This window comes from Trichechus manatus, unplaced genomic scaffold (genome assembly GCF_000243295.1).
Source record: "Trichechus manatus latirostris isolate Lorelei unplaced genomic scaffold, TriManLat1.0 scaffold00055, whole genome shotgun sequence".
Taxonomy (NCBI): Eukaryota; Metazoa; Chordata; class Mammalia; order Sirenia; family Trichechidae; genus Trichechus; species Trichechus manatus.
Genome location: NW_004443991.1, coordinates 1,819,790 through 1,847,578, shown reverse-complemented (window position 1 = coordinate 1,847,578; position 27,789 = coordinate 1,819,790). Strand labels below are relative to the sequence as shown.

Sequence of the window (27,789 nt, the reverse complement as noted above, 5' to 3'; positions counted from 1 at the left end):
AGTATGGCCCCCAGACACCCTTTTAGCTCAGTGGTGAAATCACTTCCGAGGTTCACCATTCAGCCAGGGATTGGACTGCCCCATAAAACAAAGCGGGACTAATGATGCACAGTGGTCCAGGGACAAGGACTAGAAGGCAGAAGGGGACAGGAAAGCTGGTGATAGGGAACCCAAGGTTGGCTAAGGACAGTGTTGACTTGTAGTGGGGTTGTTAAGCATTGTCATAGGGCAACATGTATACTGTTTAATGAAAAACTATTTTGTTCTGTAAACTTTCATCTAAAGTGAGAATAGTAGCATAACTGGAAGAACATAATTGTTGTCACTGAATTGTGCATGTAGAAATTTTTGAAATTATGTATCTTTGGCTGTGTATATTTTCACCAAAAAAAAAAAAAAAGACGTCGAGAAAGGAGAGGCTTGACATGTCGTGGGGTTGTTAACCAATGTCATAAAACAATATGTGTACTGACTGTTAATGAGAAACTGTTTGTTCTGTAAACGTAAACCTTCACCTAAAAGTACAATAAAAAAAATTAATTAAAAAAAAATACAGAATGCAAAGAGATATACCCTAAAATATTGGGGTTAGTGGCCAAGAGTGAAAAGTGTCATTGAATATTAGTCCAAACATTCATTTGAGGGACCACTTGGCGAACATATTCATACTGACGGCACAAAAGTTTCTTAATATATTGCTAAGCACTGAAAAGGTCACTGGGGTAATAACCTTTTCAATGCAAACAAAAGATTATAGAGAAGGCAAACCAAGGGTGGAGGGAATCCATACTGGGTGAGCAGCGATCAAAGGACAGGCCTGGTGTGCATTGCAGAATGTGAGAAGATTATTCTGGCCCAAACCAAACGAACTGTGTTAAGAAGTAATAAGAGAAGAGGTAGTGAGTGACAAGATAATGAAGTGATTTGAATTCCTACCTCTAAATAAAGAACTGAAATGATTGTCTCAAAATATTAAGGTTGTGATGCTGTTTTGAGGTAAGGTTTGTGTATATTTCTCTTTTCAGGACTTGTTAAAAGTTTAGCTCAATAGAGTAGCAGGGATTGGAATTTGGGAGAAAGTAGGGCATCTACTTCATGTGAAAAGTTACATGATGTTGATGTATTCATTGACATAAATTATTCGCCAAAGGGAGAAAGACTGGAGTCATGAGAAGTCCTATGCAGAGGAAGTTTGATCACTTCCACATTGGCTGGAGAGTAACTGTTTATGGCCCTCCTTTTAGTCACTTGGTATAGCTATCCTTTCCACTTCCCAGGGAAGGAATAATGGGGTACATCAGCCCAGAGTCCATGAATGAAAGGTCTAATGTGATGATGTCGTGAATTTTTGCTCTTAGTCAAGCATGAGTGCAGCCTTAGTGGTTTTACCAGATTCCTTAATCTCTTCTTCCCAACAAGGTGTCAGCAACAGGCTGGCTGTGTTTGGATTTATTGTGAGACCTGGCAACCTGCTAAGGCAGCAGAATATGTGCTTGACTTATGTTGTTCCATTCTATTGATCGGGATGGAGTAACTCTAGGGTTAATTTAGCTCATTACTAAGAAGGGAGAATTTGGCTTGGATGAAATCTGTGTTTTATCTCAAGTATAAATCATTTCATCAAATCTGGTGTGCTTAGGACAAAGCATCAGCAATTAGCATTATGGTCTGGGGTTTGGCCTCTGGTTAGTCTATGGGGCAGTGAAAACAAGAGCAGGAAGCCCAGCCTAGAGAGAACCTGAGATCCAGTTTTTTGGGTTTTTTGTTTTTTGGTTTTTTGGTTTGTGTTTTTGATGTAAGTAGCTCAAATTAGTTTTCCATTAAAAAATTTTATACACAACGTGGTTTGTGACATTAGTTGCAATCCCCGCAATGTGTCAACACTCTCCCTCTTTCCCTTTCCACCCTGGGTTCTCTGTGTCCATTCATCCAGTTTTCCTGTCCCTTCCTGCCTTCTTGTCTTTGCTTTTGGGCAGGTATTGCCCATTTGCTCTTGTATACTTGATTGAACTAAAAAGCAGTTTCCTCACATGTGTTGTTGCTGGAGATCTATTTTTGATCCTGTAATTCACTTGTGCTGACAGAGGTGGGGCTGGCCTCAGTTTCCTCATTTGTGCTATGAGATAACTGGACTAGATGAGCTGTAAGGTACCTTTCTAGGACCTTGAATAAGACACCCAATGTATCTGGGTTTCCATTTTGCCACAGGTGTAGGAAAAGCAATCTTAGAAAAAAAGGTTTATAAAAATTTCATCAAATTCTTGGGCAGCACAAAGCACTCTGCATATACATGGAAATCATAGCTCTAACTGCTGAGGTTAGAGAGTGGTTACCACAACCTGGTATCCAAGAAGGGGCTGTTTTTATTTTTTCAAAGGCTTGATGGGACCCTTTTATGTAGTTATATCAAGGCTGCCCATGCTGGTTTTGGCTAGAGAAGAATAAATGCAGTGTGATGACCTTTGGAAGGCCATGCTGTACAAGACATGCTGATTGGTATTTATACAGTATAAGTCTTTGAATAATGAGAAATAGAAGGTGAATTATTAAATCCGTAAGTGCTGTTATCTTAGGCTGGGTTCTCTAGAGAAAAACCAGTGAAGCGTATATATATATATATATATATATATATATACATATACACAGAGAGAGAGAGATTTATCTCAAGGAAATGGCTAATGCAGCTGTAGAGGCTGGCAAGTCCAAAATCCGTGGGTCAGGCATCAGGCTGGAGGCTTCTCTTGACTCACGTGTTGCAGGGTCTGACAAACCCACAATCAGCAGGTCAAACAGTAGACTGTTAGCTCATGGGGCTGCAGAAGCTGGCAGATACCCAAATCAGCAGGTCAGATGGCAGGCAGCTGGTTCACAGGGCTGCAGAAGTTGGCAGATCTCAGAATGGGCAGGTCAAGTCCCAAGAACCAGAGGTCAAATGATTGCAAGTCAGATGCAGGATCCAGAGTAAGGGAGTACCTTGCCAAAGCACCTATATATATGTATATTGGATACAGTCACACCCCCAAGGAAACTCTCCCCTACATCAGAGTAAGGGTATGACTTGAGTCAGACCTTCTTGTAAGGCTATGACTCAAGATATACCCCACACTAATCCTGCCTCATTAACATATAGAGGTTAGGATTTACAACACGTAAAATGGAGGACAATTACATAATCTCCCAAAATGGAGGATAATTATATCAGATCACAAAATGGAGGACAACCACACAATACTGGGAATCATGGCTTATTCAAGTTGACACATAACATTAACCATCTCAGCTGTCTTCCCAATAGGTAAAATATTTTAAAAATATGAAATCTCTGGAAAATAAAGAAAATAATTCAGATCCACAATTCCTTATCTTGACTCCTTGGGGCTAGTCATATTTTGGAATTCAGATATTTCTTGATTTTAGGAAAGTAGTGGGATACTTAGACCATATAACACCTCTTTAGTGGGGTCTTGTCCAGCACCACTTAATTAAACACATTGATATTTCTTTTATGAAACATGTAAATAGTCACACTGAGTGGGGTTTTAAAAATGGTAAATGGCCTTATGTTGGTTCAGATGGGGTTTTGGTGCCAAATTAGTTTGACACAAACTTACAAAAAAATGTGCAAAACTTTTGGATTTTTGAATTGTGGCTAAAGGATTAATAACTACTTATTGAACAATTACTATGAGCCAACCTTAAGGTAGTGCCATTTGCACTAATCTTGTAAACAACCTGGCAAGGTAGACATCAACCATTAACAAATCAGGAAACTAAGGCTCGAGCACGTTCCTGAGGTGCCAGAGGTCACACTGGTAAGTAGGTGGCAGAGGTGGAGTTTAGCTCCAAAGACAGTGCTGTTTCCTCACTGTTTGGCCAAGACCTTTGGTTAGTTGCCCCTGTTGTTTGCATGGTTTAAAAAAAAAAAGGCCTTGAAAACTTAACTAAGGCCTCTCTCTCCACTCTCCACAGTCTCTCTCTCTCTTTCTCTGGAAAAGTCATCCATTTATCACTCATAAGCTAATGATGCCCAGATGCGCCTATACCCCATTCCTAAGCTCCATACGTAGATACTCAACTGACTGTTGGGCATCTCCTTGTAGTTGTCTCAATGATCCAGCAAACTCCAAATGGAAAGAAGCATCTTTTTCCTCAACCCTTCTCTTCTTTCAGCATTCCCTATTCTACCATCTTCCCTTTCCCTCCCTTTCCTACTCTTATCAATCATAAATCCTATAGGAGTGGGATTGAAAAGTAGCATAGAGGAGGTGGGAGTTTTCAAAGTGCAGTAATTCAATTTTACTAATAAGAAATTTCAGATCCTTTTAGAATACCTACATAGGGTGTATAAAATGAAAACCGAAGCAAACAAAAACCCTCTGCCATCAAGTCTATTCCAGTTCATAGCGACTCTGTAGGACAGAGTAGAACTGCTTCATAGGGTTTCCAAGACTGTAATCTTTATGGAAGAAGACTGCCACATTTTTCTCCCATGGAGCGGCTGGTGGGTTAAAAATGCTGACCTTTCTGTAGCAGCCAAGCGCTTAACCACTGCGCCAGAGGAAAAGCCTTAAGCCCCACCTACTGGGCAATGAAACTAACAAATATTGATTCTAAGATTTTACTTTGTATTCTAGGCTACTTTACAAGTTATTAAATCCATTTCCTTTGATCTCAAAATTAGCTATATTTTGGCCACTTGGGTATGTGTTGTATTTTGAGTAGCTATGTAGATGCGTGCTTAACAAGAACAATGCCTCTGAAAACTAACCTTTGCTCCGAATATGTCCTGGTATGCTAAAGGAGTGAAGTAACAACAAAAAAAAACTAAACCAGTTGCCATCAAGTTGATTCTGACTCATGGCGACCCCATCCATGTGTGCAAGAGTAGAACTGTGCTCCATAAGGTTTTCAAGGCTGTAAACTTTCAGAAGCAGATCACCAAGACTTTCGTCCCAGGTGCCTCAGTTTGAACTGTCAACCTTTTGGTTAGTGTTGGAATGCTTAACTGTGCCACCAAGGGACTCCTTTGCTCCGAATTTGCCCTAGAATGGTAAAGAGGTGAAGTAACAGCCACCTATTTATTCTTTCCTATCTTTAGGTAAAAGGCCAAGCCTGAAAGTCCACATCAATACCACGAGTGACTCCATCTTCTTGAAGTTCCTCCGTCCAAATCCAAATGTAAAGTTGGAAGGTTTTCTCCTGGGATACGGAAGCAATTTATCGCCAAACCAGTATTTCCCTCTCCCAGCGGAAGGGAAATACACTGAGGCTGTAGTTGGTAAGATGTTTATGTTTCAGGCTCGGGTGGAAGGGTGGTAGAACATGATGTATAAATCTTGAGGGCAAGCACCATTTCTTCTACATCCTCTGCCAAACTGAATGCCAGTATTCACAAATCTTCTTCATAATTGTTGTAACCATAGCAAAATTCTCTACATTAAAAAAAATATTTAGTGCGTTCAGAAATAGTCACTTTCATTTTCATTATACTGACAATCCTTGACCAAATAACTTAAAAATGCATGGGGAAAAATTAGCTACAATGCATGGACTTAAATTTCTATAATACAGCTTGTTTATATAGAGTAATTTTTCTCCCTGCTGTGTCTTTACTTTCTTCTTGTAGAAGATAACAACTATAATTTTCCGAGTGTCTCTTCATGAATAATTAATTTTAAAAAGATAAAAAAGCATTGTATTTCTTTTAAGTTTAGAGTATTTCAGACAAAAACTTGCAAGTTTTTCTATGTATTATAAAATTTTATATTTCATTAAAATTGTTTCTTAATTTCATTAAAATATAGTTTGAGAATGTGGGTAATACCTCCATCCTTCTCCAAAAAAATCATTTGCAAATAAAATCTTTTAAAGGGTAACATTTTTTAAAAGGAGACCTTCTATGTGAATGCTTTCGAAGGCTTTCTGAATCGCATAAGACTTATATTTTGCTCCATTTCTAGGAGTATTGCTGAAGAGTGTTTCCATGAACTTCAAAAGTTTAACTAATCCTGTAATTTGAACTACTTTATACCCAACCTGACATTTATGCATATATGCAGGGAATGTTGGAGATGAATCTCTTTTGTCTTGCAGCCCCTCCTTCCTCAGTAGAGAGGTCTCTGTTGTAATTTAAAATTGGGCAAGACAGTAACATTATTCATTAAGTATCTAGACTAGATTTTACATAATATAATGACTTTAAAGCAAACCTGTTACAGTTTGTTAACAAGACACTACTAGAGAATTAGGCACTTTTGACAAAAGTAACCCTAACCTTACCATATAAACCACAAAGAATTTGTAATTTTGCAAATGTTCCCCACTATATTCATTGGAAACTGTATTCTTACCCCACACAAATAGAAACAGGTCTACTGCCTGCCCCCTTTTTTTTAACTAAGCATTAGAAGTAATATTTACGATAATTTTTTTGTTATGTAGATTGATATTTTGGTCAATAGTAAATTTCCTCTCTATATGAGGTAAAAGGCAGCCCATCTTGAAGTAATAGAAGTCAAATTGCTCATGAAAAAATATATGCAGAAAAATAAAGAAAATTTCTAGTACAAATATATCAACCTTTCACTAGTTCCATGATGAAGATTGATCAGATGTCCTAGATTCCCATTTATTTATTTATTTTGCTTTTATCCTTTTAAATTTTTTATTATGGGAAATTTCAAACATGTAAGGAGAGGGAACTTCTGGGCAACATGGTGCTATAGTTAGAAGCACCACACCATCCCTCCACAGCAAAGATCAGAAAAACTAAGTCAAACAGAGTCACACATCAGTCCTGAAACCCTAAGCGTCAAATGAAGAGATGAACTCTGGCAAGCACCTAATGGAATAAGAAACTGATCGAGAACAGAGAGCAAGGAGAGATACATGCAGAGGTCCCCTATCAGCTACCACAGTATGGATCCGACATCTTGGACTCCTATTGGAGATCAGCGAACAGGAGGTATGAGAAAGCAGCTTTACGGAGCTTCCAGAAGGAGACAGAACAACCGGTAACCAGTGATATATGCTTTCCCACCCCCCACCCTTCTTCACCCCCACTTAGCCTCCTCTGCTTCCTGCAGCCACAGTCTTTTGGCCAGGAAGCACAAGCTTCACCCCAGTGTCACTTGGATTCCACCCGCCCTCATTGGCCAGCTCACTTAGTGCCTTTTGTTGGCTGCTGGTGTTGCTTTTTTCTGCTTCTTTAGATTTCTTCCTTACCTCTCACCACCTCCCCCTCCTTTCTCTCAAATACCTGACTCCATGCGCCATTTTTGCTTCTTTCTGAAAGGCTGCAAAACACTGCTTGACTGTGAAACGGCTTCCCAACACGTGTCACCACAATGGTGGGACACCCAGGGCTTTTTTGTTTGTTTGTTTGCTCTGATTTTTTCTGTTTTGATTTGTTTGTTTGTTTTCTTTTTCTTTTCTCGGCTTAGGAGCCCCTTCTAGCTAGGCAGTACCACGTGGCTTGGAAGGTACTTCCTTACTCTGTGCATATGATCAGGGACATCCCTGGGAGCATTTCTTTTTTCTTGATTTTTTGTTTGTTTGTTTCTTTGTTTTGTTTCCGTCTCTCTCTTATTCCCTTTTTGTCTTTCTTCATTTCCAGTTTCTCGATTTATTCATTTTTTATTCTTTTACCATTTTTCTTTTTTTTCATTTTTGTTTTTCCCCATTTCTCAGAATCTCATCTCTCCACTCCAATAGCAAGCTCCCTTAGCACTCTTTTTTGTTTGTGTGTATGTTTTTGGCTCCTGTTTCTCTCTCCTCTCTCTCATCTTTCCCATACCCATCTTAGCTCCACATATCACAATCTACCCCCTCCTTCCTGCCTACCTGCACCGTGCACTGAACATCGCACTCCCAAGCAGCACAGACATGGCTTACTGAAACCTGCCCTGCACTGATTCCTGGTCCGCACTGTCATCCCTGGTAAATGCCACAAACAACCCATCCCAGCAACTCCCCTTCAGCTGGACCTGCCCTGCTGTACCATACTTGAGTGACTGACCCTGCCCATTGGAGAAGAAGGTGAAAAGTATCATGCCCACAGATGAGCAAACAAAGAATGCACAGCCCGCCTACTCAGACATGACCAAATAAAACAAAAAAGCAGGATGAAACAAACAAATCGACAATCAATAAATGAGGAAAATAACCACTGAATGCCCCAAAGACAGCAGACAATATCAAAACATTTACAAAAACAAGACAGGATGGTTCCAGTAGGTGTCCAAAATAAAACACCTGATGACCTTCCAGTAGAGGAAAAGGCACTAGACCTAACTGATAGAGAATTCAAATCTCTAATATTCAGAGCTATCCAGAGTTGAAGCAAAAAGCAGACAAAAATGAGGAAAAAATAGAAAAATTCATGGAAAAGGCAGACAGATTCGTGGAAATACAGACAAAAAAATGGAAGAATTCAAGAAAATAATACAGGAACAAAATGCTAAAATAAATTAACAACTAGAAATCATACAAAAACAACAATTAGAAATCCAAAAGATAAACAACAAGATTTCAGAAATGGGCAGTATCATAGAAGGGCTGAGGAGCAGGTTCAAAACGATGGAAGATAGTATCAGCGAAACTGAAGACAAACACTTGGATACAAGTCTATTTGGGGAAAAATCAGAAAAAAGAATGAAGAAAAATAAAGAAACCCTGAGAATTATGTGGGATACAATGCAAAGCAAAAATCTGCAAGTGATCGGAGTTCCACAACAGGAGGAGAAAACAGAAAACACAGAGAGGATCATTGAAGAATTGCTGACAGAAAACTTCCCCTATATCATGAAAGATGAAAAGCTGACCACCCAAGAAGCTCAACAAACCCCATATAAGACAGACCCCAAAAGAAAATCACCAAGGCATATCATAATCACACTCGCTAAAACGAAAGACAAACAAAGAATCCTGAGAGCAGCTCAAGAAAAACAAAAGGTCACATACAGAGGAGAAAAAATAAAACTAAGCTCGGATTATTCAGCAGAAACAATACAGGCAAGAAGGCAATGGGATGACATATATAAAACCTTGAAAAAAAAATTGCCAGCCAAGAATAATATATCCTACAAAACTCTCATTCAAATATGATGGTGAAATTAGGTCATTTCCAGATAAACAGAAATTAAGGGACTATGTAAAAACCAAACCAAAATTATGAGACTTATTAAAGGGGGTTTTTCTATCTGACAACAAACAACATCAGATCACAGGCTGAATATAGGACACAGGATTGTACTAGCCAGATACCAACCTAGAAAATGAACTCTCGAGGACTATGCAAAGCCAAAAGAATTTATAACAGAGAAGCAGAGAGGTTAATCTGTAAATTACAGCAGCATCAGAACAATAAAAGAGGGAATAAACGGTGTAGGTATAGAACCTTCTAATGGAGAGGAAGGCAAGGCGATACCAAGTAATAATAGACTGGTTCAAATCTAGGAAGATAAGGGTAAATTTCAAGGCAACCATAAAGAAAGTTAACAAACCTACTCATCAAAATAAATAAGAAAAACATAAAGTCTCAGTAAAAACAAAACCTACAAAAATGAAAGAAATGAGAAAAAATCCACAAACAAAAGGAACTCAGCACAGGAGAGTAAGAGGAACAAAGAAAACGTCAGCACCACAAAAAAAAAGCACTACAAAATGCAATCCCACTCCTAGGAATATATCCTAGAGAAATAAGAGCCGTCACACAAATAGACATATGCACACCCATATTCACTGAAGCACTGCTCACAATAGCAAAAGAATGGAAACAACCTAGGTTTCCATCAACAGATGAATGGATAAAATAATTATGGTACATATACACAATGGAGTATTATGCAATGATAAAGAACAATGATGAATCTGTGAAGCATCGCATAACATGGATGAAACTGGAGGACCTTATGCTGAGTGAAGTAAGTCAATCACAAAAGGACAAATATTGTATGAGACCTCTATTGTAAAAACTCATGTAAAAGTTTACACACAAAAAGAAATACTCTTTGTTGGTTATGAGGGATGGGAGGGGTCGGGGGGGTACTAAATAGACAATAGATAAGTGGTAACTTTTGTGAAGGGTAAGACAGTACACAATACTGGGGAAGCCAGCACAACTTGTACAAGAAAAGGTCATGGAAGCTCTGTAGACACTTCCAAACTCCCTGAGGGACTGAATTGCTGGGCAGAGGGCTGTGGGGACCATGGTCTCAGGGAACATCTAGCTCAACTCACGTAACACAGGTTATAAAGACAATGTTCTACATTCTACATTGGTGAATAATGTCTGGGGTCTTAAAAGCCTGTGAGCAGCCATCTAAGATACTCCACTGGTGTCACCCTTTGGGAGCAAGGGAGAATGAAGAGAACAAGACACAAGGAAAAGATTAGTCCAAAGGACTTATGGACCACAGCTACCCAGGCCTCCACCAGACTGAGTCCAGTACAGCTAGATGGTGCCCGGCTACCACCACTGACTGCTCTGACCGGGATCACAGTAGAGGGTCCTGGACAGAGCTGGAAAAGGATGTAGAATAAAATTCTAACTCACAAAAAAATGACCAGATTTACTGGCCTGACAGACTGGAGAAACCCCGAGAGTATGGTCCCTGGACACCCTTTTAGCTCAGTGGCGAAGTCATTCCCAAAGTTACCGTTCAGCGGGGGATTAGACAGCCTCATAAAACAAAACAGGACTAATGAGGCACAGCAGTCTAGGGACAAGAACTAGAAGGCAGGAGAGGACAGGAAAGCTGGTAATAGGGAACCCAAGGTTGAGAAGGGACAGTGTTGACATGTCATGGGGTTGTTAACCATTGTCATAGGGCAATATCTGTAATAATGAGAAACTATTTGTTCTGCAAACCTTCATCTAAGGTCCAAAAAAAGAATTATCTATGTGAGATCAAATTCACAACAGCAACTCAAAAGGTTTGATGGGAAGCCTAGGGGACAGTGAGTTGAAGATAAAGGTGATGAAATAATTTGGAAAATGACAGTGAGAATAGCAGCACAACTGGAAGAATGTAATCGATGTCACTGAATTGTACATGTAGAAACTCTCAAAATAGTGTAAGTTTAGCTATGTGTATTTGCACCAAAAAACAAGTCCTCCAAGGTCGAGAAGGGAGAGTATCGACATGTCGTGCGGTTGTTAACCAATGTCATAAAACAGTATGTGTACTGACTGTTTAATGAGAAACTATTTGTTCTGTAAACCTTCATCTAAAGTACAATTAAAAAAATAAAAAAAAGGTAAGGAGAGAGAATTTTATAATAAATTGTCATGTCTGATCATGCAGCTTGAAAGACACTTTTTCACATGCTGTTTTCCTTGACTATTTTAAAAACATAACTGGGTATTACATTTTTTACCTATAAATGTTTCAGCGTACATCTCTAATGGATACGAAATTTTTGAACACCATCATGCCTTTATCATATTCTAACAATAATTCCATAACATTATTTTATACTAGTCCATATTTAAATTTCTCTAGTGATCTTAAAAATGTCTTTTTAGAGTTGGTTTGTTTGAATCAGGATCCAAACAAGGTCTCCATGTTGCATTTAATTATGTCTATTAAGTTTCTTTTATTCTATAACAATCCTCTCTTCCCTCCCGTTTTAAAAATGACATTGATTAGTTAGAGAAATTGGGTTATTTATCTGTAGATTTTCTACAGTTTTCCTGAGTAGTACAGTTAAGCACTTGGCTACTGGCTGAAAGGTTGGCAGTTCAAACCCATCTAGAAGTGCCTCAAAAGAAAGGCCTGGTGATCTTTCAAAAGGTCACAGCCATGAAAACCCTATAGAACACAGTTCTGCTCTGCGACCCATGGGGTCACCATGAGTCTGAATCATTCTAGTTTAAGTTGTCCACATTCTGTATTTAAATGGTGGCTTCCATCTGTCTTGTTAAACTGGCCCCTCTATCCTTTGTATTTCCTTTGAAAAGTTAGTTAGATCTGGAGGCTTTATTAGATTTGGATTCAGCTTTTATAGGGAGATAAAACTTCCTAAATGGTACCGTGTACTTTCTAACAACTCACAAAAAGAGGTCCATACTGACTGGTTGATGCTAAGATTGCTTGATGTGTTTAGGTGGTTCAGCCTAATCCCTCCATTATAAAATTTCCCATCAAATTTTTGCCTAGTGGTTTTACCATCTATTGATGATCATTGCCCTGATTCCTTATTTTAGAGAGAGGTGTTAAATGGTGATTTTCTAATTCTATCATTCCTCCTGCATTTTTTAGCTGAAATTCTACAATAAAGAATTTTTGCTTATCTTTTTTTTTCTCTCTTATATACAGTAATTTTTCAAAAGGCAGGATAAATCCTCACTGTTATAAGTTGGTGCCTGCTAATTTCCAGTGGTGACCAATGCAATTGTTAGCTTGTTTTAAGATAAAAGACAATGCTTTGACTTTTTATAATTTGTTGTTTATTTTTGTATTTTTATTATATTAGATTATATTATTACATTTTAATTTTAATCAATTTCATAACTGATTATGATTGGGTTTTAATTAACATATTGTTTATGTTACGATTCTTCTCATTTTCTAGCTTGAATATGGTTATTTTTTTAGCTTGGTTCACTATTACACTGTGAACTTCTTGGAGTCAAGATTTGTGTCTTATTCCTTGGTTATTCATAGCAGGGTGATTTATATGGAGTAGATAGGCAATAAATATTTCTGGCACTGAAGTGAATAAATGCAAGCTTGTGTAGAAGATTTGGCTAAAGTGGTCATGAAAGTTTGTTTAATCTAGGCTCTTGTCATCAGGCAAGTAAACATCTAAGCCATCCAGGGTAGATGAAATAGATAGTTTACTCTGTATCATAAAGAATTCTAGGGATAAGTATTCCAAAACTACTTCTAGAAGGTCATTCCAAGCAGCATTTTTAAAACTCTTACCTCATCCTGTAGATCAATAAGTTCTTTTTATTAATCTCCTTTCTCTTCTAGTATTCTAGTGGAAAAGATAAGACATTCCTCTTATGTATTTCCTCTGCCATCTTTCTTTGCACCAAGAAATCTGTGTGCTATTTTTTTGCTTGCTTATGTTGATTATTTATAATCTTCCAAATGATTGTGTTTGCTTTAGTTCCTCCTAATTGATTAAGCGGTCTATGTATTAGTTTTTTATTGCTGCTGTAACAAATCACCACAAATTTAGTAACTTAAAACATCACGAATTTATTGTTTTACAATTCTTTAGGTCAGAAATCCAACATGGATTTGTTGTTGTTGTTAGGTGCCATGGAGTCGGTTCCAACTCATAGCAACCCTACGTACAATAGAGCAAAACACTGCCGGGCCTTGCGTCGTCCTCAGAATCATTGCAATTTTTGAGCCCGTTGTTGCAGACACTGTGTCAATCCATCTCATTGAAGGTCTACCTCTTTTTTGCTGACCCTCTGCTTTACCAAGCATTATGTCCTTCTCCAGGGACTGGCCCCTCCTGATAACATGTCCAAAGTATGTGAGACGAAGTTTCGCCATCATTGCTTCCAAGGAGCACTCTGGCTGTACTTCTTCCAAGACAGATTTGTTTGTTCTGGCAGTCATGTATATTCAATATTCTTTGCCAACACCATAACTCAAAGGCATCAATTCTTCTTAGGTCTTTCTTATTAATTGTCCAGCTTTCGTATGCATATAAAGTGATTGAAAATCCCATGGCTTGGGTCAGGTGTGTCTTAGTCCTCAAAGTGACATCTTTGTTTTTAATACTTTAAAGAGGTCTTTTGCAGCAGATTTGCCCAATGTAATACGTCATTTGATTTATTTTTCTTTCTTTTTTTTATTGTGCTTTAGGTGAAAGTTTACAGCTCAAGTTAATTTCTCATATAAAAATTTATACACATATTGTTTTGTGGCACTAGTTGCAGTCCCTACAATGTGACAGCACACCCCCCTTTCCATGCCGTGTTCCCTGTGTCCATTCAACCAGTTCCTGTCCCTTCCTGCCTCTCATCCTGCCTCTGGACAGCAGCTGCCAATTGGGTCTCCTGTATGTGATTCAACTAAGAAGCACACTCCTCATGTGTATAATTTTTTGTTTTATAGTCCTGTCTAATCTTTGTCTGAAAAGCAGGCTTTGGGAATGGTTTCAGTTCTGGGTTAACAGAGTATCCAGGGGCCATAGCTTTGGGGGTTCCTCTAGTCTCTGTCAGACCATTAAGTCTGGTCTTTTTACGTGAATTTGGGTTCTGCTCCACACTTTTCTCCCGTCCGTCCAGGACGCTCTGTTGTGTTCCCGGTCAGGGCGGTTATTAGTGGTAGCCAGGTACCATCTAGTTCTTCTGATCAGAGGCTGGTGAAGACTCTGGTTTATGTGCTCCTTTAGTGTCAAGCTAATATTTTCCTTGTGTCTTTGGTTTTCTTCATTCTCCTTCGCTCCAAGTGGGATAGGACCAATTGATGCATCTTAGATGGCCTCTTGCAAGCTTTTAAGACCCCAGACACCACTCACCAAAGTGGGATGTGGAGCATTTTCTTAATAAACTTTGTTATGCCAATTGACCTAGGTGTCCTCCAAAACTATGGTTCATAGGTCCCAGCCCCAGCTACTCTGCCCCTCAAAGTGTTTGGATGTGTCCAGGAAACTTCCTAGCTTTTCATCATTTGATTTCTTGACTGTGTCTTCCATGGGTGTTGATTGTGATCCAAGTAAAATGAAATCCTTGACAATTTCATTGTTTTCTCATGTATCATGATGTTGCTTTTTGGTCGAGTTCTGACAGTTTTTGTTTTCTTTATGTTGAGGTGCAATCCATACTGAAAGCTGTAGTCTTTGATCTTCATCAGTAAGTGCTTTAGTTCCTCTTCACTATCAGCAATCAAGGTTGTGTCATTTGCATATCACAGATTGTTAATGAGTCTTCTCCAATCTCGATGCAATATTCTTTGATATAGTCCATCTTCTACATAGGTCTTACTAGGTTATAATCAAGGCATGGACAGGGCTGCATTCCCTTCTGGGAGGCTCTAGAATCTGTTTCCTAGCCTTTTCTAGCTTCTAGAGGCTATAGATGGAGAAAAAGATGAGGTTGTCAATGATTTCATTCTACTTATATCAGCTATCAATGCCCATGGAAACAGCAGTCAAGAAATCAAAAGACTTACTGCATTGGGTAAATCTATGGTAATAAACCAAAACCAAACCCAATGCCGTCAAGCTGATTCTGACTCTAGCGACCCTATAAGACAGAGTAGAACTGCCCCATAGGATTTCCAAGGAGCTCCTGGTGGATTCAAACTGCTGACCTTTTGGTTAGCAGCTGTAGGTCTTAACCACTACACCACCAGGGTTTCCATCTATGGTAATAGACTTCTTTAAAGTTCTAAAAAGCAAAGATGTTGCTTTATTGACTAAGGTGTTCCAGACCCCGACCCAAACCATGGTCTTCTCAATTACCTAATATACATGCACAAGCTGGACAATGAAAAAGGAAGACAGAAGAATTGATGCATTTGAATTGTGGTATTGGTGAAGAATACTGAATATATGTGGACTGCCAGAAGAACGAACAAATCAGTCTTGGAAGAAATGCGATCGGAATGTTCCTTAGAATTGAGGATGGCAAGACTTTATCTCACTTACTTTGGACATGTCATCAGGAAAGACCAATTTACTAGAAAACGGCATCATGTTTGATAAAGTAGAGGGTCAGCTAAAATGAGGGAAACCCTCAATGAAATGGATTGACACAATAGCAGCAACAGTGGGCTCAAGCATACCAAAGTTTGTGACACTCTTTTATACATAAGGTTGCTATGAGTCAGAGTCAGCTTAATGGTAACTAACAACAAAAACAGAGGCTATCAGCGTGTCTTGGCTTGTGTTGCTCTTCCTCCACCATCTGTGAAATGGCAATAAGATCTATTTTTCACAGATGTGCTGTGGGTGGGTTAATGAATTCATGATCATAAAGTGATGAGTTGAAATCCTTTGAGTGCAAGATGCTGTACAAAAGCAAAGAATTTTTATTTCTTTTTGAAAAAAAAATCACAATTCCTTCATTTTCAAAGTCAGAAACAGTGGGTTGAGAGAAGATGCAAATATCTAAAATTAGAAACAAAAGTAGGAACATTACAACCAAGCAAACAGAAATAAAAAGGATTGTAAGGGAATATTATGAAAGTTGTATGCCAATGAATTAGATAACTTAGAGGAAACGGACAAATTCCTTCAAACATATAAACTTCCTACGCTGAATCAAGGAGAAATAGTGGGTCTCAACAGACCCATCACAAGTGAAGAGATTGAAAGAGTAATAAAAAATCTCCCAATAAGCAAGGGAGAATGAAGAGAACAGGATACAAGGAGAAGATTAGTTCGAAGGACTAATTGTCTACAGCTACCAAGGCCTCCACCGGACTGAGTCCAGTACAGCTAGATGGTGCCCGGCTACCACCACTGACTGCTCTGACCAGGTTCACAACGGAGGGTTCTGGACAGAGCTGGAGAAGGATGTAGAGCATAATTCTAACTCACAAAAAAAAAAAGACCAGATTTACTGGTCTAAAGGAGACTGGAGAAACCCCGAGACTATGGCCCCCAGACACCCTTTTAGCTCAGTGGTGAAGTTACCTCCGAGGTTCACTGTTCAGCCTGGGAGTGGACAGCCCCGTAAAACTAAAGGAGACGAGGTACAGGAGTCCAGTGACAAGGGCCAGAAGGCAGAAGGGGACAAGGAAGCTGGTGATAGGGAACCAAGGTTGAGTAAAGATATTGTTGATGTTTTGTGAGATTGTTAACCATTGTCATAGGGCAACATTTGTAGTAACTGTTAAATGAGAAACTATTTTGTTCTGCAAGCCTTCATCTTAAGTGAGAATAGCAGCACAATTGGAAGAGCGTAGTCAATGTCACTGAACTGTGCAAGTAGAAATTTTTGAAATGGTGTATCTTTGGCTATGTGTATTTTCACCAAAAAAAAACGGTTGAGAAGTTAGAGGGTTGATATGTTGTAGGGTTGTTAACCAGTGTCATAAAACAACATGTATACTGACTGTTTAATGAGAAACTATTTGTTCTGTAAGCCTTCACCTGAAGTACAATAAAAAAATTAATTAATTAATTAAAAAAAAGAAAAAAAAAATCTCCCAATAAAGAAAAGTCCTGTAAAGATGGCTTCACTGGGGGAATTCTATCAAACATTTATAGAAGTAATTCCAATCCTACTTAAACTAAAAAAAAAAGAGGCGGGAACACTTCCTAACTCATGCTATGAATCAAGCATTACCCTGATACCAAAACTAGAAAAGGACACCTCAAGAAAAGAAAACTGCAGACCAACATCCTAATGAGTATAGACACAAAAATACTCAACAAAATACTAGCAAATCAAATCAAAAAACATATTAAAAGGATTATATATCATGATCAAAGGGGATTTATCTCAGGAATGCAAGGGTGGTTCAACATTAGAAAATAAATCAATGTAATGCATCACATTAACAGAACAAAGAAAAAGAACCACATGCTCATCTCAATAGATGCAGAAAAGGCATTTGACAAAATTCAATATCCTTTCATGATAAAAACACCACAGAAAACAGGAATAAAAAGGAAATTTCTCTGTATAAGAACGGGCATTTGTGGAAAAACCCACAGCTAAAACATAGACTGAGAACTTTCTCATTAAGATCAGGAACAAGAGAGGGATTACCACTCTCACCCCTGCTGTTCAGCATTGTTCTGGAAGTCCTAACCAGAGCAATTAGGCTAGGGGAAAAAAAAAGATATCCAAATTTGGAAGAATGAAGTAAAAGTATCCCTTATCACAGATGACATGATTCGATACATAGAAAAACCCCAAAGAATCCACAAAAAAGCTTAGAACTAATAAATGAATTCAGCAAAGTGACAGGGTACAAGGTCAACCCAAAAATCAAGTCAGGTTTCTATACACTAGCAATGAGAAAGTGGAAAAGGAAATTTAAAAAAAAAAAATACCATTTGTAATAGAATCTAAAAGAATAAAGTACCTAGGAATGAATTTAACCAGGAAGATGAAAGACTTATACAGAGAAAACTATAAAACATTACTGAAAGAAGTTAAAGAAGACCTAAATAGACGGAACCCTCGTGGCGCAGTGGTTAAAAATCTCAGCTGCTAACCAAAACGTCAACAATTCAAATCTATCAGCTGCTTCTTGGAAATCCTATGGGGCAGTTCTACTTTTATTTATAGGGTCACTATGAGTTGGAATTGACTCAACAGCAGTGACTTTGGGGTTTTTTTAAATAATGGAAGGACACTGTGTTTTGTGAATTGGAAGGCTTAATATAGTTAAGATGTCAATACTACTTGAAACAATCTACAAATTCAATGCTATCCCCATCAAAATTCCAACAGCCTTCTTTAAAGGAATAGAATAACAGCAAGGTTACTCAGCTAGTAAATAGCAGGGCCAGGATTTGAACCCAGGAAGTCTGGCTCTAGAACCTGAGCTCTTAACCACCGTACCCTAATGCCTCTCAAAACTTAGAGAATTTTATCTGTTCTTCTCCAGTAGAAAATCCATCTGCCCCTGATGTGTTCCTTCCATAATGTACTTTAACCAATAAACTGGAAGGAAAAAAAAAAAAAAACGCCATGTATTATGGAACTGGCCATTGATTTAACTGAGTTAAAATATGTAAAGCACTTACTGAGTCCCCAAAACTTGTTCTCCTCCACCCCTTCCACGACCTCTATCTATTATGTGCTGCCCATCCGTCAAGTCCAAACTCCTCTCCACAAGACCATCTCTGGCCGCTGCAGTCAATATTTATGTCCCTCTCCATGAATATCCAAGGCGCTGAGCGTTTTCTTTACCATTATTCTTAATGTTGTTCCTTCCTTGTTGCTAGTTTTAATTTTGTGTGTCTCTCTAAAACTAATTGTTATTAGTTTTAATTTTGTGTGTCTTGTCTTCCCCTTATCTACTCCCAAATAGTAAACTTCCAGGAGCTAAGGACCCTAGAGACATTAGATTTTTAATTTTCTTTCTTTTTTTACCTTGAATATTGTCATAAAATTAGAAGCACAATACATAAATGAATGACTGGAGGGAGGAAAGCGAGAGGCTAGGAAGCATGAAACAGCTGTGGGTCACATTTAAGATAGATTTTTGTCTTTGTTTATACCTATTTTCAAAACTCTGTCTAATTCTTAGTACTTTCTCTGGAAATAAATTTACCACTTAGGAAGTATTTGGCTTTACATCTTCAAGATGAATCCAAATTTTTTATAAGAAGATTGAGGAACCCCAGAATCATTTGATTTTCCTCCAAGGTATAAAAATTTAGCAGAACATAAGTAGGCTTTAAAAAAGGAATTTTAAAGAAATTGGCCTAATGGATATCAATTTCAAAGTAAATATTTTGTCATCACTTACACAATTCAACATGAGACCTTATTTGATGATAAATGATCATTTCACCATATTTTAATAAAGAACATTTTTTGAGAGTTCTATCTTTTTTATTGGATTTAACTCTAATGTTTTCATGGTCTGCCTGATTGGAAATGCAATAAGATCAATGCACAATATTTCAATACAAAGCACATTTTTTTTTCAAATTAATTACACAACACACTGAGGCCACAATCTAACTTTTGAAAATTCATTCTGAATTATGCCTAAAAAGGTCCCCCAAAATGGCTTACAGGACTTGTGTCATGGGCCAAAGCATAAATAGTCCCAGATTCACCGTATGAGATTTGCTAGTGAGAAGAGATCTTCAATAGAAAGAATGCTACCAATCAAAGAATAAATCAAAGTTATCTGGCACAGATATATACTGTTCAGGCATACCTCGCTTTATTGCACTTTGCTTTATTGCATTTCACAAATACTACATTTTTTACGAATCAAAGATTTGTGGCAACCCTGGTCGAGCAAGTCTGTTGGTGTCATTTTTCTAACAGTGTGGGCTCACTTCATGTCTCTGTGTCACATTTTGATAATTCTCATAATATTTCGAACGTTTTCATTCTTATTGTATCTGTTATGGCGATCTGTGATCAGATGTTACTATTGTAATTATTTTGGGATGCCACAAACCACCCTCATATAAGACAGCAAACTTAACCAGTAAGTGTTTTACGTGTTCTGACTGCTCCACCATCCAGCTGCTCGCCTTTCTCTCTCCCTCTCCTCCAGCCTTCCTATCCCCTGAGACACAATACTGAAATTAGGTCAATTAATAGCTCTACAATGGCCTCTAAGTGTTTGAGTGAAAGGAAGAGTTGCATGTCTTTCACTTTAAAGCAAAAGCTAGAAATGATTAAGCTTAGTAAGGAAGGCATGTTGAAAGTCGAGATAGGCCGAAAGTTAGGCCTCTTGAGCCAGTTAGCCAAGTTGTGAATGCAAAGGAAAAGTTCTTGAAGGAAATTAAAAGTGCTACCCCAGTGAACAAACAAATGATAAGAAAGCAAAACAGCCTTATTGCTGATATGGAGAAAGTTTCAGTAGTCTGGATAGAAGATCAAACCAGCCACAACATTCCCTTAAGCCAAAGCCTAATCCAGAGCAAGACCCTAACTTTCTTGAATTCTGTGAAGGCTGAAAGAGGTGAGGAAGCTGCAGAAGAAAAATTTGAAGCAAACAGAGGTTGATTCATGAGTTTTAAGGAAAGAAGCCATCTCCATAACATAAAAGTGCAAGGTGAAGCAGCAAGTGCTGATATAGAAGCTGCAGCAAGTTATCCAGAAGATCTAGCTAAGATAATTGATGAAGGAGTCTACACCAAACAACAGATTTTCAATGTAGATAAATCAGCCTTATATTGGAAGAAGATGCCATCTAGGACTTTCATAGCTAGAGAGAAGTCAATGCTTGGCTTCAAAGCTTCAAAGGACGTGCTGACTCTTTTGTTAGGGGCTAATGCAGCTGTTGACTTTAAGTGGAAGCCAATGCTCATTTACCATTGCAAAAATCCTAGGGCCCTTAAGAATTATGCTAAGTCTACTCTGCCTGTGCTCTATAAATGGACCAACAAAGCCTGGATGACAGCACATCTATTTACAACATGGTTTACTAAATATTTCAAGCCCACTGTTGAAACCTACTGCTCAGAAAAAAAGATTTCTTTCAAAATATTACTGCTCATTGACAATGTGCCTGGTCACCCAAGAGCTCTGATAGAGATGTACAAGGAGATTAATGTTGTTTTCATGCCTGCTAACACAATATCCATTCTGTAGCCCATGGATCAAGGAGTAATTTGGACTTTCAAATCTTATTATTTAAGAAAAACATTTCATAAGGCTATAACTGCCAAAGTTAGTTGAAAACTTTCTGGAAAGGATTCACCATTTTAGAAGCCATTAAGAACAATCATGATTCTTGGGAGAAGGTCAAAGTATCAACATTAACAGGAGTTTGGAAGAAATTGATTCCAGCCCTCATGGATGTCTTTGAGGGGTTCAAGACTTCAGTGGAGGAAGTAACTGCAGATGAGGTGGAAATAGCAAGAGAAGTGGAGCCTGAAGATGTGAGACTGAATAGGTGCTATCTCATGATAAAATTTTACCATCCTTCTCATGGATGAGCAAAGAAAGTGGTTTCCTGAGATGGAATCTACTCCTGGTGAAGATGCTGTGAACATTGTTGAAAGGACAACAAAGGATTTAGAATATTACATAAACTTAGTTGATAAAGCAGTGACATGGTTTGAGAGGATTGACTCCAATTTTGAAAGAAATTGTACTGTGGATAAAATGCTATCATACAGCATTCCATGCTACAGAGAAATCTTTCCTGAAAGGCAGAGTTAATTGATGTGGCAAACTTCATTGTTGTCTTATTTTAAGAAATTGCCACAGCCACCTCAACCTTTAGTAACCTCCACCCTGATCAGTCGGCAGCCATCAACATCGAGGCAAGACCCTCCACCAGCAAAAAGACTAGAACTCGCTGAAGGCTCAGATGATGGTTAGCATTTTTTACCAATGAAGTATTTTTTAATTAAGGTGTGTGTATATTTTTTTAGACATGATACTGTTGCACACTTAATAGACTACAGTATAGAGTAATCATAACTTTTATATGTACTAGGAAACCAAAAAATTCATGTGACTTGCTTTATTGTGATATTTGCTTTATTGCAATAGTCTGGAACTGAACCTGCAATATCGCTGAGGTATGCCTGTACAAGATAATATTCATACTGTAGAATTTCCTTTATTTTTAGCAATATACCTCAAAACAAAGAAATACAATTGAATTCTAGTATCCTAATCACCAATATGTTATTCTAAGTAAATATTTTACTTTCCCTGACACTTGGTGCTCTCCCGTACATGTGAACATACCTGAAGTGCTGTGCCAGGAAGGCTTGCATTTGGTTATATTCTGTTTCATATTGTTCTCTCGTTGTTTTTGTTTGTTTGTTTGTTTTGTTTTGTTTTTGCATTTATGTCGCGTCTCACCAGCCAAATGTTAAGTTCCTCAGGGCCAGAGCTGAGTCTCACTTTCCCTCAAGTACTCCACAAGCAGGATCAATATCCTCTGTAGCTGTAGTAGCTGACTATGCAGAGTCTGATTGGAAATTTGCTGGGGGAGGCTCCCAATCAACAAAATAGAAAGTCATCACTTTCCCCTACTGGAAATTTCCAGGGGGGAAAAAGATTATTCGACTAGGCTAAGGGATTGATCTTAACCCTATTGATAAGGTAGCCATACAACCTGGTTTATCTGGCACAGTCATGGTTTAAAACCAGTTGCCATTGAGACGATTCTGACTCATGGCGACCCCATGTGTGTCAGGTAGAATTGTGTTCCATAGGGTTTTCAATGGCTGATTTTTTTGGAAGTAGATTGCTAGGCCCTTCTTCTGAAGTGCCTCTGGGTAAACTTGAACTACCAGCCTTTCAGCTAGTAGCCTAACATGTTAACCATCTGTACCTCCCAGGGATTCCTAGTCATGGCTTACATCTATTGTTCCAGCATACTTATTAATACCAAACCAAACTCATTGTTGTCAAGTCAATTCTGACTCATAGCAACCCGTAGGACGGAGCAGAACTGCCTCATAGGGTTTCCAGGGCTGAAATCTTTACAGAAGCAGACAGCCACCTCTTTCTCCGGCAGGGCAGCTGGGTGGTTTGACCGCCCCCTTTCAGTTAGCAGCCCAGCGCTTAACCACTGTGCCACCAGTGCTCCTTATAATTATTAATAGTGCCCCCTTAACTCTGAAAAGTGTACCAGTGTAGTTGAAAAATTATATACTTAACCTACATATAGGAGAAAGCCTAGGATTCTTGACATGGTCCTCAGATGTTTCACAATGTAATCACAAGCTAGTATCTGAGACTGTTCTTCTGCTACTGGAGACAGTGGCAGAAAGGAGGAACAAGTCAGAGGAAGAGACTTGCTTATCATGAGTTCCATTCACCAGACTGGGCACATAGTACTTGGTCAACAAATTTTTAAGTGGAAGTTCTCACCAACCTATTAGCTGATAATCTTGCGTAGTACAAAAATATCTAGTGTTTTTGAGCACCTACAGTGTGCTGGACTGAGGTCTTTTCAGAAATGGGCCATTAAACCCTCACATCAGCCCTGTGAAGCAGGCACTATAAGTATTCCCTTCTTTGCAGTGAAGACAGTGAATCCTTGAGAAGTTAAGAAATCTACAAGTGGCAGGATGGCTCTAGATACATGATGTATTTGACCACCATGCCATAGTGCTTGCTATTCCCTGTGGCATAAAGCTATTCTGTTACCTTTCAACCTTATGTAAAAAGTCATCTTCGGAAATTATTCTTGACCCCTCACCCCTATGTGTTAATGCTGACTAAGGCATTTAAAGAAGAAGGAAGAGAAAGAGAAAGAAAGAAGAAGGAAGAGAATGAAAAAGAGGAAGGAGGAAAGAAAGAAAGAGAAAGAAAGAAAGAACACTGGCTAACTTGAAGGCTTTGACTTTGGGCTACCATCTGATAGCTAATGTGAAATAACTATTATTTAAAAGAAAAAAATCCGAGTGAAGTCCTGATTTTTGAATAGTACTTCCTGTAGAGATAACATTAACAACATGATGAGTTCATTGGAAAATGTGTGTGTACCCAGGCTTCTCTTCGAGAGCAAGCCCTTGCCAAACCTTAAACCATTTTACAGACAACACCCTATGCTAAACTTCTCTGTGGGGTGGGCACTATAAAGCACAGACAAGGAAAAAGCCACAGGCCATAAAGTCAACAACAATTTTAATGTCTAACAGGTGTGCAGAACAAGCAAAGGCTATGTACTGGCAGTTGGGGTGAGTGGATAAGAGAGATAATTTATTAAGTATTTGTTTAAATGTCAGGGAGAGAATTTGTCACAGCTTTAAAGGGAAGCAGGGTTAGTTTGGGACAGTAACTGAGTGAGATGCTCCAAACTGTAAACCCAGAGCCACAGGCAATAAACAACCACCTGGTAAATCACAGCTGAGGTCAGTGTGCAAGGATTGGGGGTGGCAGGGTAGGGTCAAGGCTGGCTTCGTGTGACCAGTGCCTATTGCAAAGGGTCCCGTGTTTAAAAGGGTTTACTGCCCCGTGGTCACCACCTTGAAATTCTTAATAGTTTTATCTTTGAATATTTTGCAAGTCAAGTCCCATGAGCCAATGAAGCATGCACTGGGGGCTTAGAGCCTAATTCATGTCCCATAGACCTCCTGCTGCCTCCCCTAGTTTCGTTCTCAATTGTCTTTTCCCTCAACTCTTGGGGACTGGCCCCCTGGCCTCCCTTCTGCCTTCTCTGTTCAGCTACCCTGCTGCCCTCCACCCACCAACAGGGAGTGGGGTTTTGATGCAGAGAGAGTCAGGTGTGCACATCCTCATGATGACATCTGGCAAGACATGGTGGCAGCAGTCCCCACCCTGGGCTGGCAGTGCCACAGTGCATTCAGTGGGTGATTTGTTGGGGGCTGGCCTCTCTCCCATCCCCACCTAGGTTCACAGTGTTTTCCGGTGCAGATCCCTGGGGGTCTCCCATGGGCTAGGGCCGCAGGTCTGTGGGAAGGGAAGAGTGACTTTTCCTCCCTGGCGGGCACGGTGCTCCAACCCTGCAGCTGGTGCTGGTGGGAGAGGGTTCCCTGTAGTCGTGATGACTGTAGGGGTGGGGGGGGAGACCGTGGTGAGGGTCTGCACTCACCTGCAGAGTGTGACATCAAACAGCAAGTAAAACACACTGTGACAGGTTGTGACTGTGGAAAAAAGGAAAAGGTTTTTAGATTTAGTGCCTTTAATGTCATTTTTTCTCTGGCTTTTTAAAAAGAGGTCCCACAGTTTCATTTTGCACTGGGCCTCACAAATTATGTAGTTGGCCTGGGATGAAGTGTGTGTTCACAATAGCGTTGCCTCCCCAGCTCTGACCAAAATTAAAGTCAAACTCTGAGAAAAAGGCTCGCATAATGTCTTTCTCAATGACAATGTGTCTCTATTTGAAGCAATGCCCCTCTCTTTGGAGAGAGGGTGTCTCTTACTTGCAGACCATTTTAGTAAGCCAGGAGCAGTGAGAGAGTGCAGGGGAGTCTTTACTTCTGGATGCCCACTAATGGTTTAAGGAAAGTCCTCCTTCCCCCATGACCTCTTCTTTCTTCCATTCCTCCTGCCACACAGCCTCTCTTCCCATCTCAGCTGATGGCCCATTTCAGGTTTAGAGCTTCCACTCACTCGCTCTACAGCCTGGAGCTGAGGAGCTGCTTCTCATGGCTGTCATCAATCCTGAACAGCCTTGCAAACTGTGCCTGTACCATTCCATTGGCACCATCAAGTCCTCGTGCTATTTGTTATCTTAACGTTTATGCACATCCTCTCCCCAACATGGGCTGTAAACTCCTTGAGAGCAGGTCTGTGACTGAACATTCTGGAATCTCGTCTTACATAGGGCATAGCAGAGTGTTCTGTCAAAGTGAGTGCTGGTTCAGGATTCAGATGGGTGCACAACATTTAACGGAAATCTGAAGTTACTGAGTTGGGTATGATTTACTTTAAAATTTGCTTTAATTTTTCTTCAGGTGAAGGATCAGGATTGTTTTTTACACAAAAAAACATACTTTTCCTGGATTCTCTATCAGCCCAGAACTAAAACAATTTCCAAGGCCAACTCTTCAGACAGGGATTGGTCTGGACTGTGGGACATAAAGTGATACTCGTGAGGAGTGTGCCTCTTAGTCAAGTAGACACAAGAGGCCAAAGGGGAAGCTTCTGTCCAGAGGTGAGATGAGAGGGCAGAGAGGGTTAGGAGCTGGTTGAATGGACATGGGGAATCAGGGATGGAAAGGAGGAGTGTGCTATCGCAGAATGGGGTGAGCAATTAGGGTCACATAACAACGTATGTATAAAATTTTGTATGGGGGACTAACTTGAAAAAAATATACTTTTTATGTGTGAGGTAGACATTTCTACAGATGGGGTTATCAAAGACAAATTCTCTGATTAAAGTTAACTAGCTTTTCAAAAAAGTATATTTGCTTTTTCTGACAGTACCATTTCCTGAACCCTAATTCTTTTTTTCCTTTCTTCCTGCAAATCCTAGGCTTCATCTATGTTTATTGTAGCCTCAAGTAATAAACGGACAGAAGAGCAGAGTCATTCATTCCTCCCAGAAATGTTTATTGAACAGTTACTATGTTTCCAGGTTTAAAGGTACAGAAATGAACAGAACATGAACTAGGGTCTGCTCCAGGGTGATTCTCAGCCCACCGGTCTCCCTACAAGGAACTTAGAAATACTCTAAAATGTGGAAGTGTTATATTAGTTTGTGATGATTCATAATTGTGTACACATTCATTAGTATGTACAACTAAGGACAAAGTGTTAGTAATCTACTAAGTGATTTATTAAAAAAACTGAAATTTTATATTCATAAACTTAAGTAAACGTAGTGTATTTAGTAGACTACTAACCTTTCTTATCACTATTCTATATTCTACTTAGAATTCCGGCTACTATGAAAATTTGTAAAGCAATTAATTAGTACAGGGAGCAGAAGTTCCTCAGTTTTCTAGAAAAATACTCCCTTTTTCTTTCAAAAATGACACCATCCTTTACTGAAAGGACATCATTGCTGGTCTTGAGTTGGCCAAGACTGTCAATTGACAGTCCTAGCTTTTAAGCATTCAATTACTTCATTTATTTTTTCCCCTACAAAAATTTATACATACATTGTTATGTGACTCTAATTGCTCTCCCCATACTGTGACAGCACACTCCTCCTTTCCACCTGATTCCCCATGTGCATTCAACCAGCTCCTAACCCTCTCTGCATTCCCATCTCACCTCTGGACAGAAGCTGCCCATTTAGTCTTTTGTATCAACTTGAGCTAAGAGGCACACTCCTCAAGAGTATCAATTTATGTTCCACAGTCCAGTCCAATCCCTGTCTGAAGAGTTGGCCACAGAAATTGTTCTAGTTCTGGGCTGAGAGTGAATCCAGGGGCCATGGTTTCTGAGGTTCCTCCAGTCTCAGTCAGACCATTAAGTCTGGTCTTCTTACTAGAATTTGAGTTCTGCTCCCCACCCTTCTCCTGCTCCATGTGGGACTCTCTGTTGCATTCCCTGTCAGGGCGGTCATTGGTGGTAGCCAGACACCATCTAGTTCTTCTGGTCTCAGGCTGATGAAGTCTCTGGTTTATGTGGCCCTCTCTGTCTCTTGGGCTACTACTTTCCTTGTGTCTTTGGTGTTCTTCATTCTCCTTTACTCCATGTGGTTGGGACCAATTGATGCATCTTAGATGGCCTCTTGCAAGCTTTTAAGACCCCAGACACCACTCACCAAAGTAGGATGCAGA

At 39.3% G+C, this 27,789-nt stretch overlaps 1 protein-coding gene across 1 annotated transcript in view; it reads left to right on the top strand.

Moving 5' to 3' along the window:
* ABI3BP (ABI family member 3 binding protein) overlaps nucleotides 1-27,789 on the top strand; it is a 289,016-nt gene that overhangs the window by 77,799 nt on the left and 183,428 nt on the right. Inside the window, exon 2 of the mRNA XM_023732852.1 lies at nucleotides 5,099-5,278. Within this exon, the coding sequence (XP_023588620.1) occupies nucleotides 5,099-5,278 (180 nt within the window). The remainder of the gene's footprint in view (nucleotides 1-5,098; nucleotides 5,279-27,789) is intronic.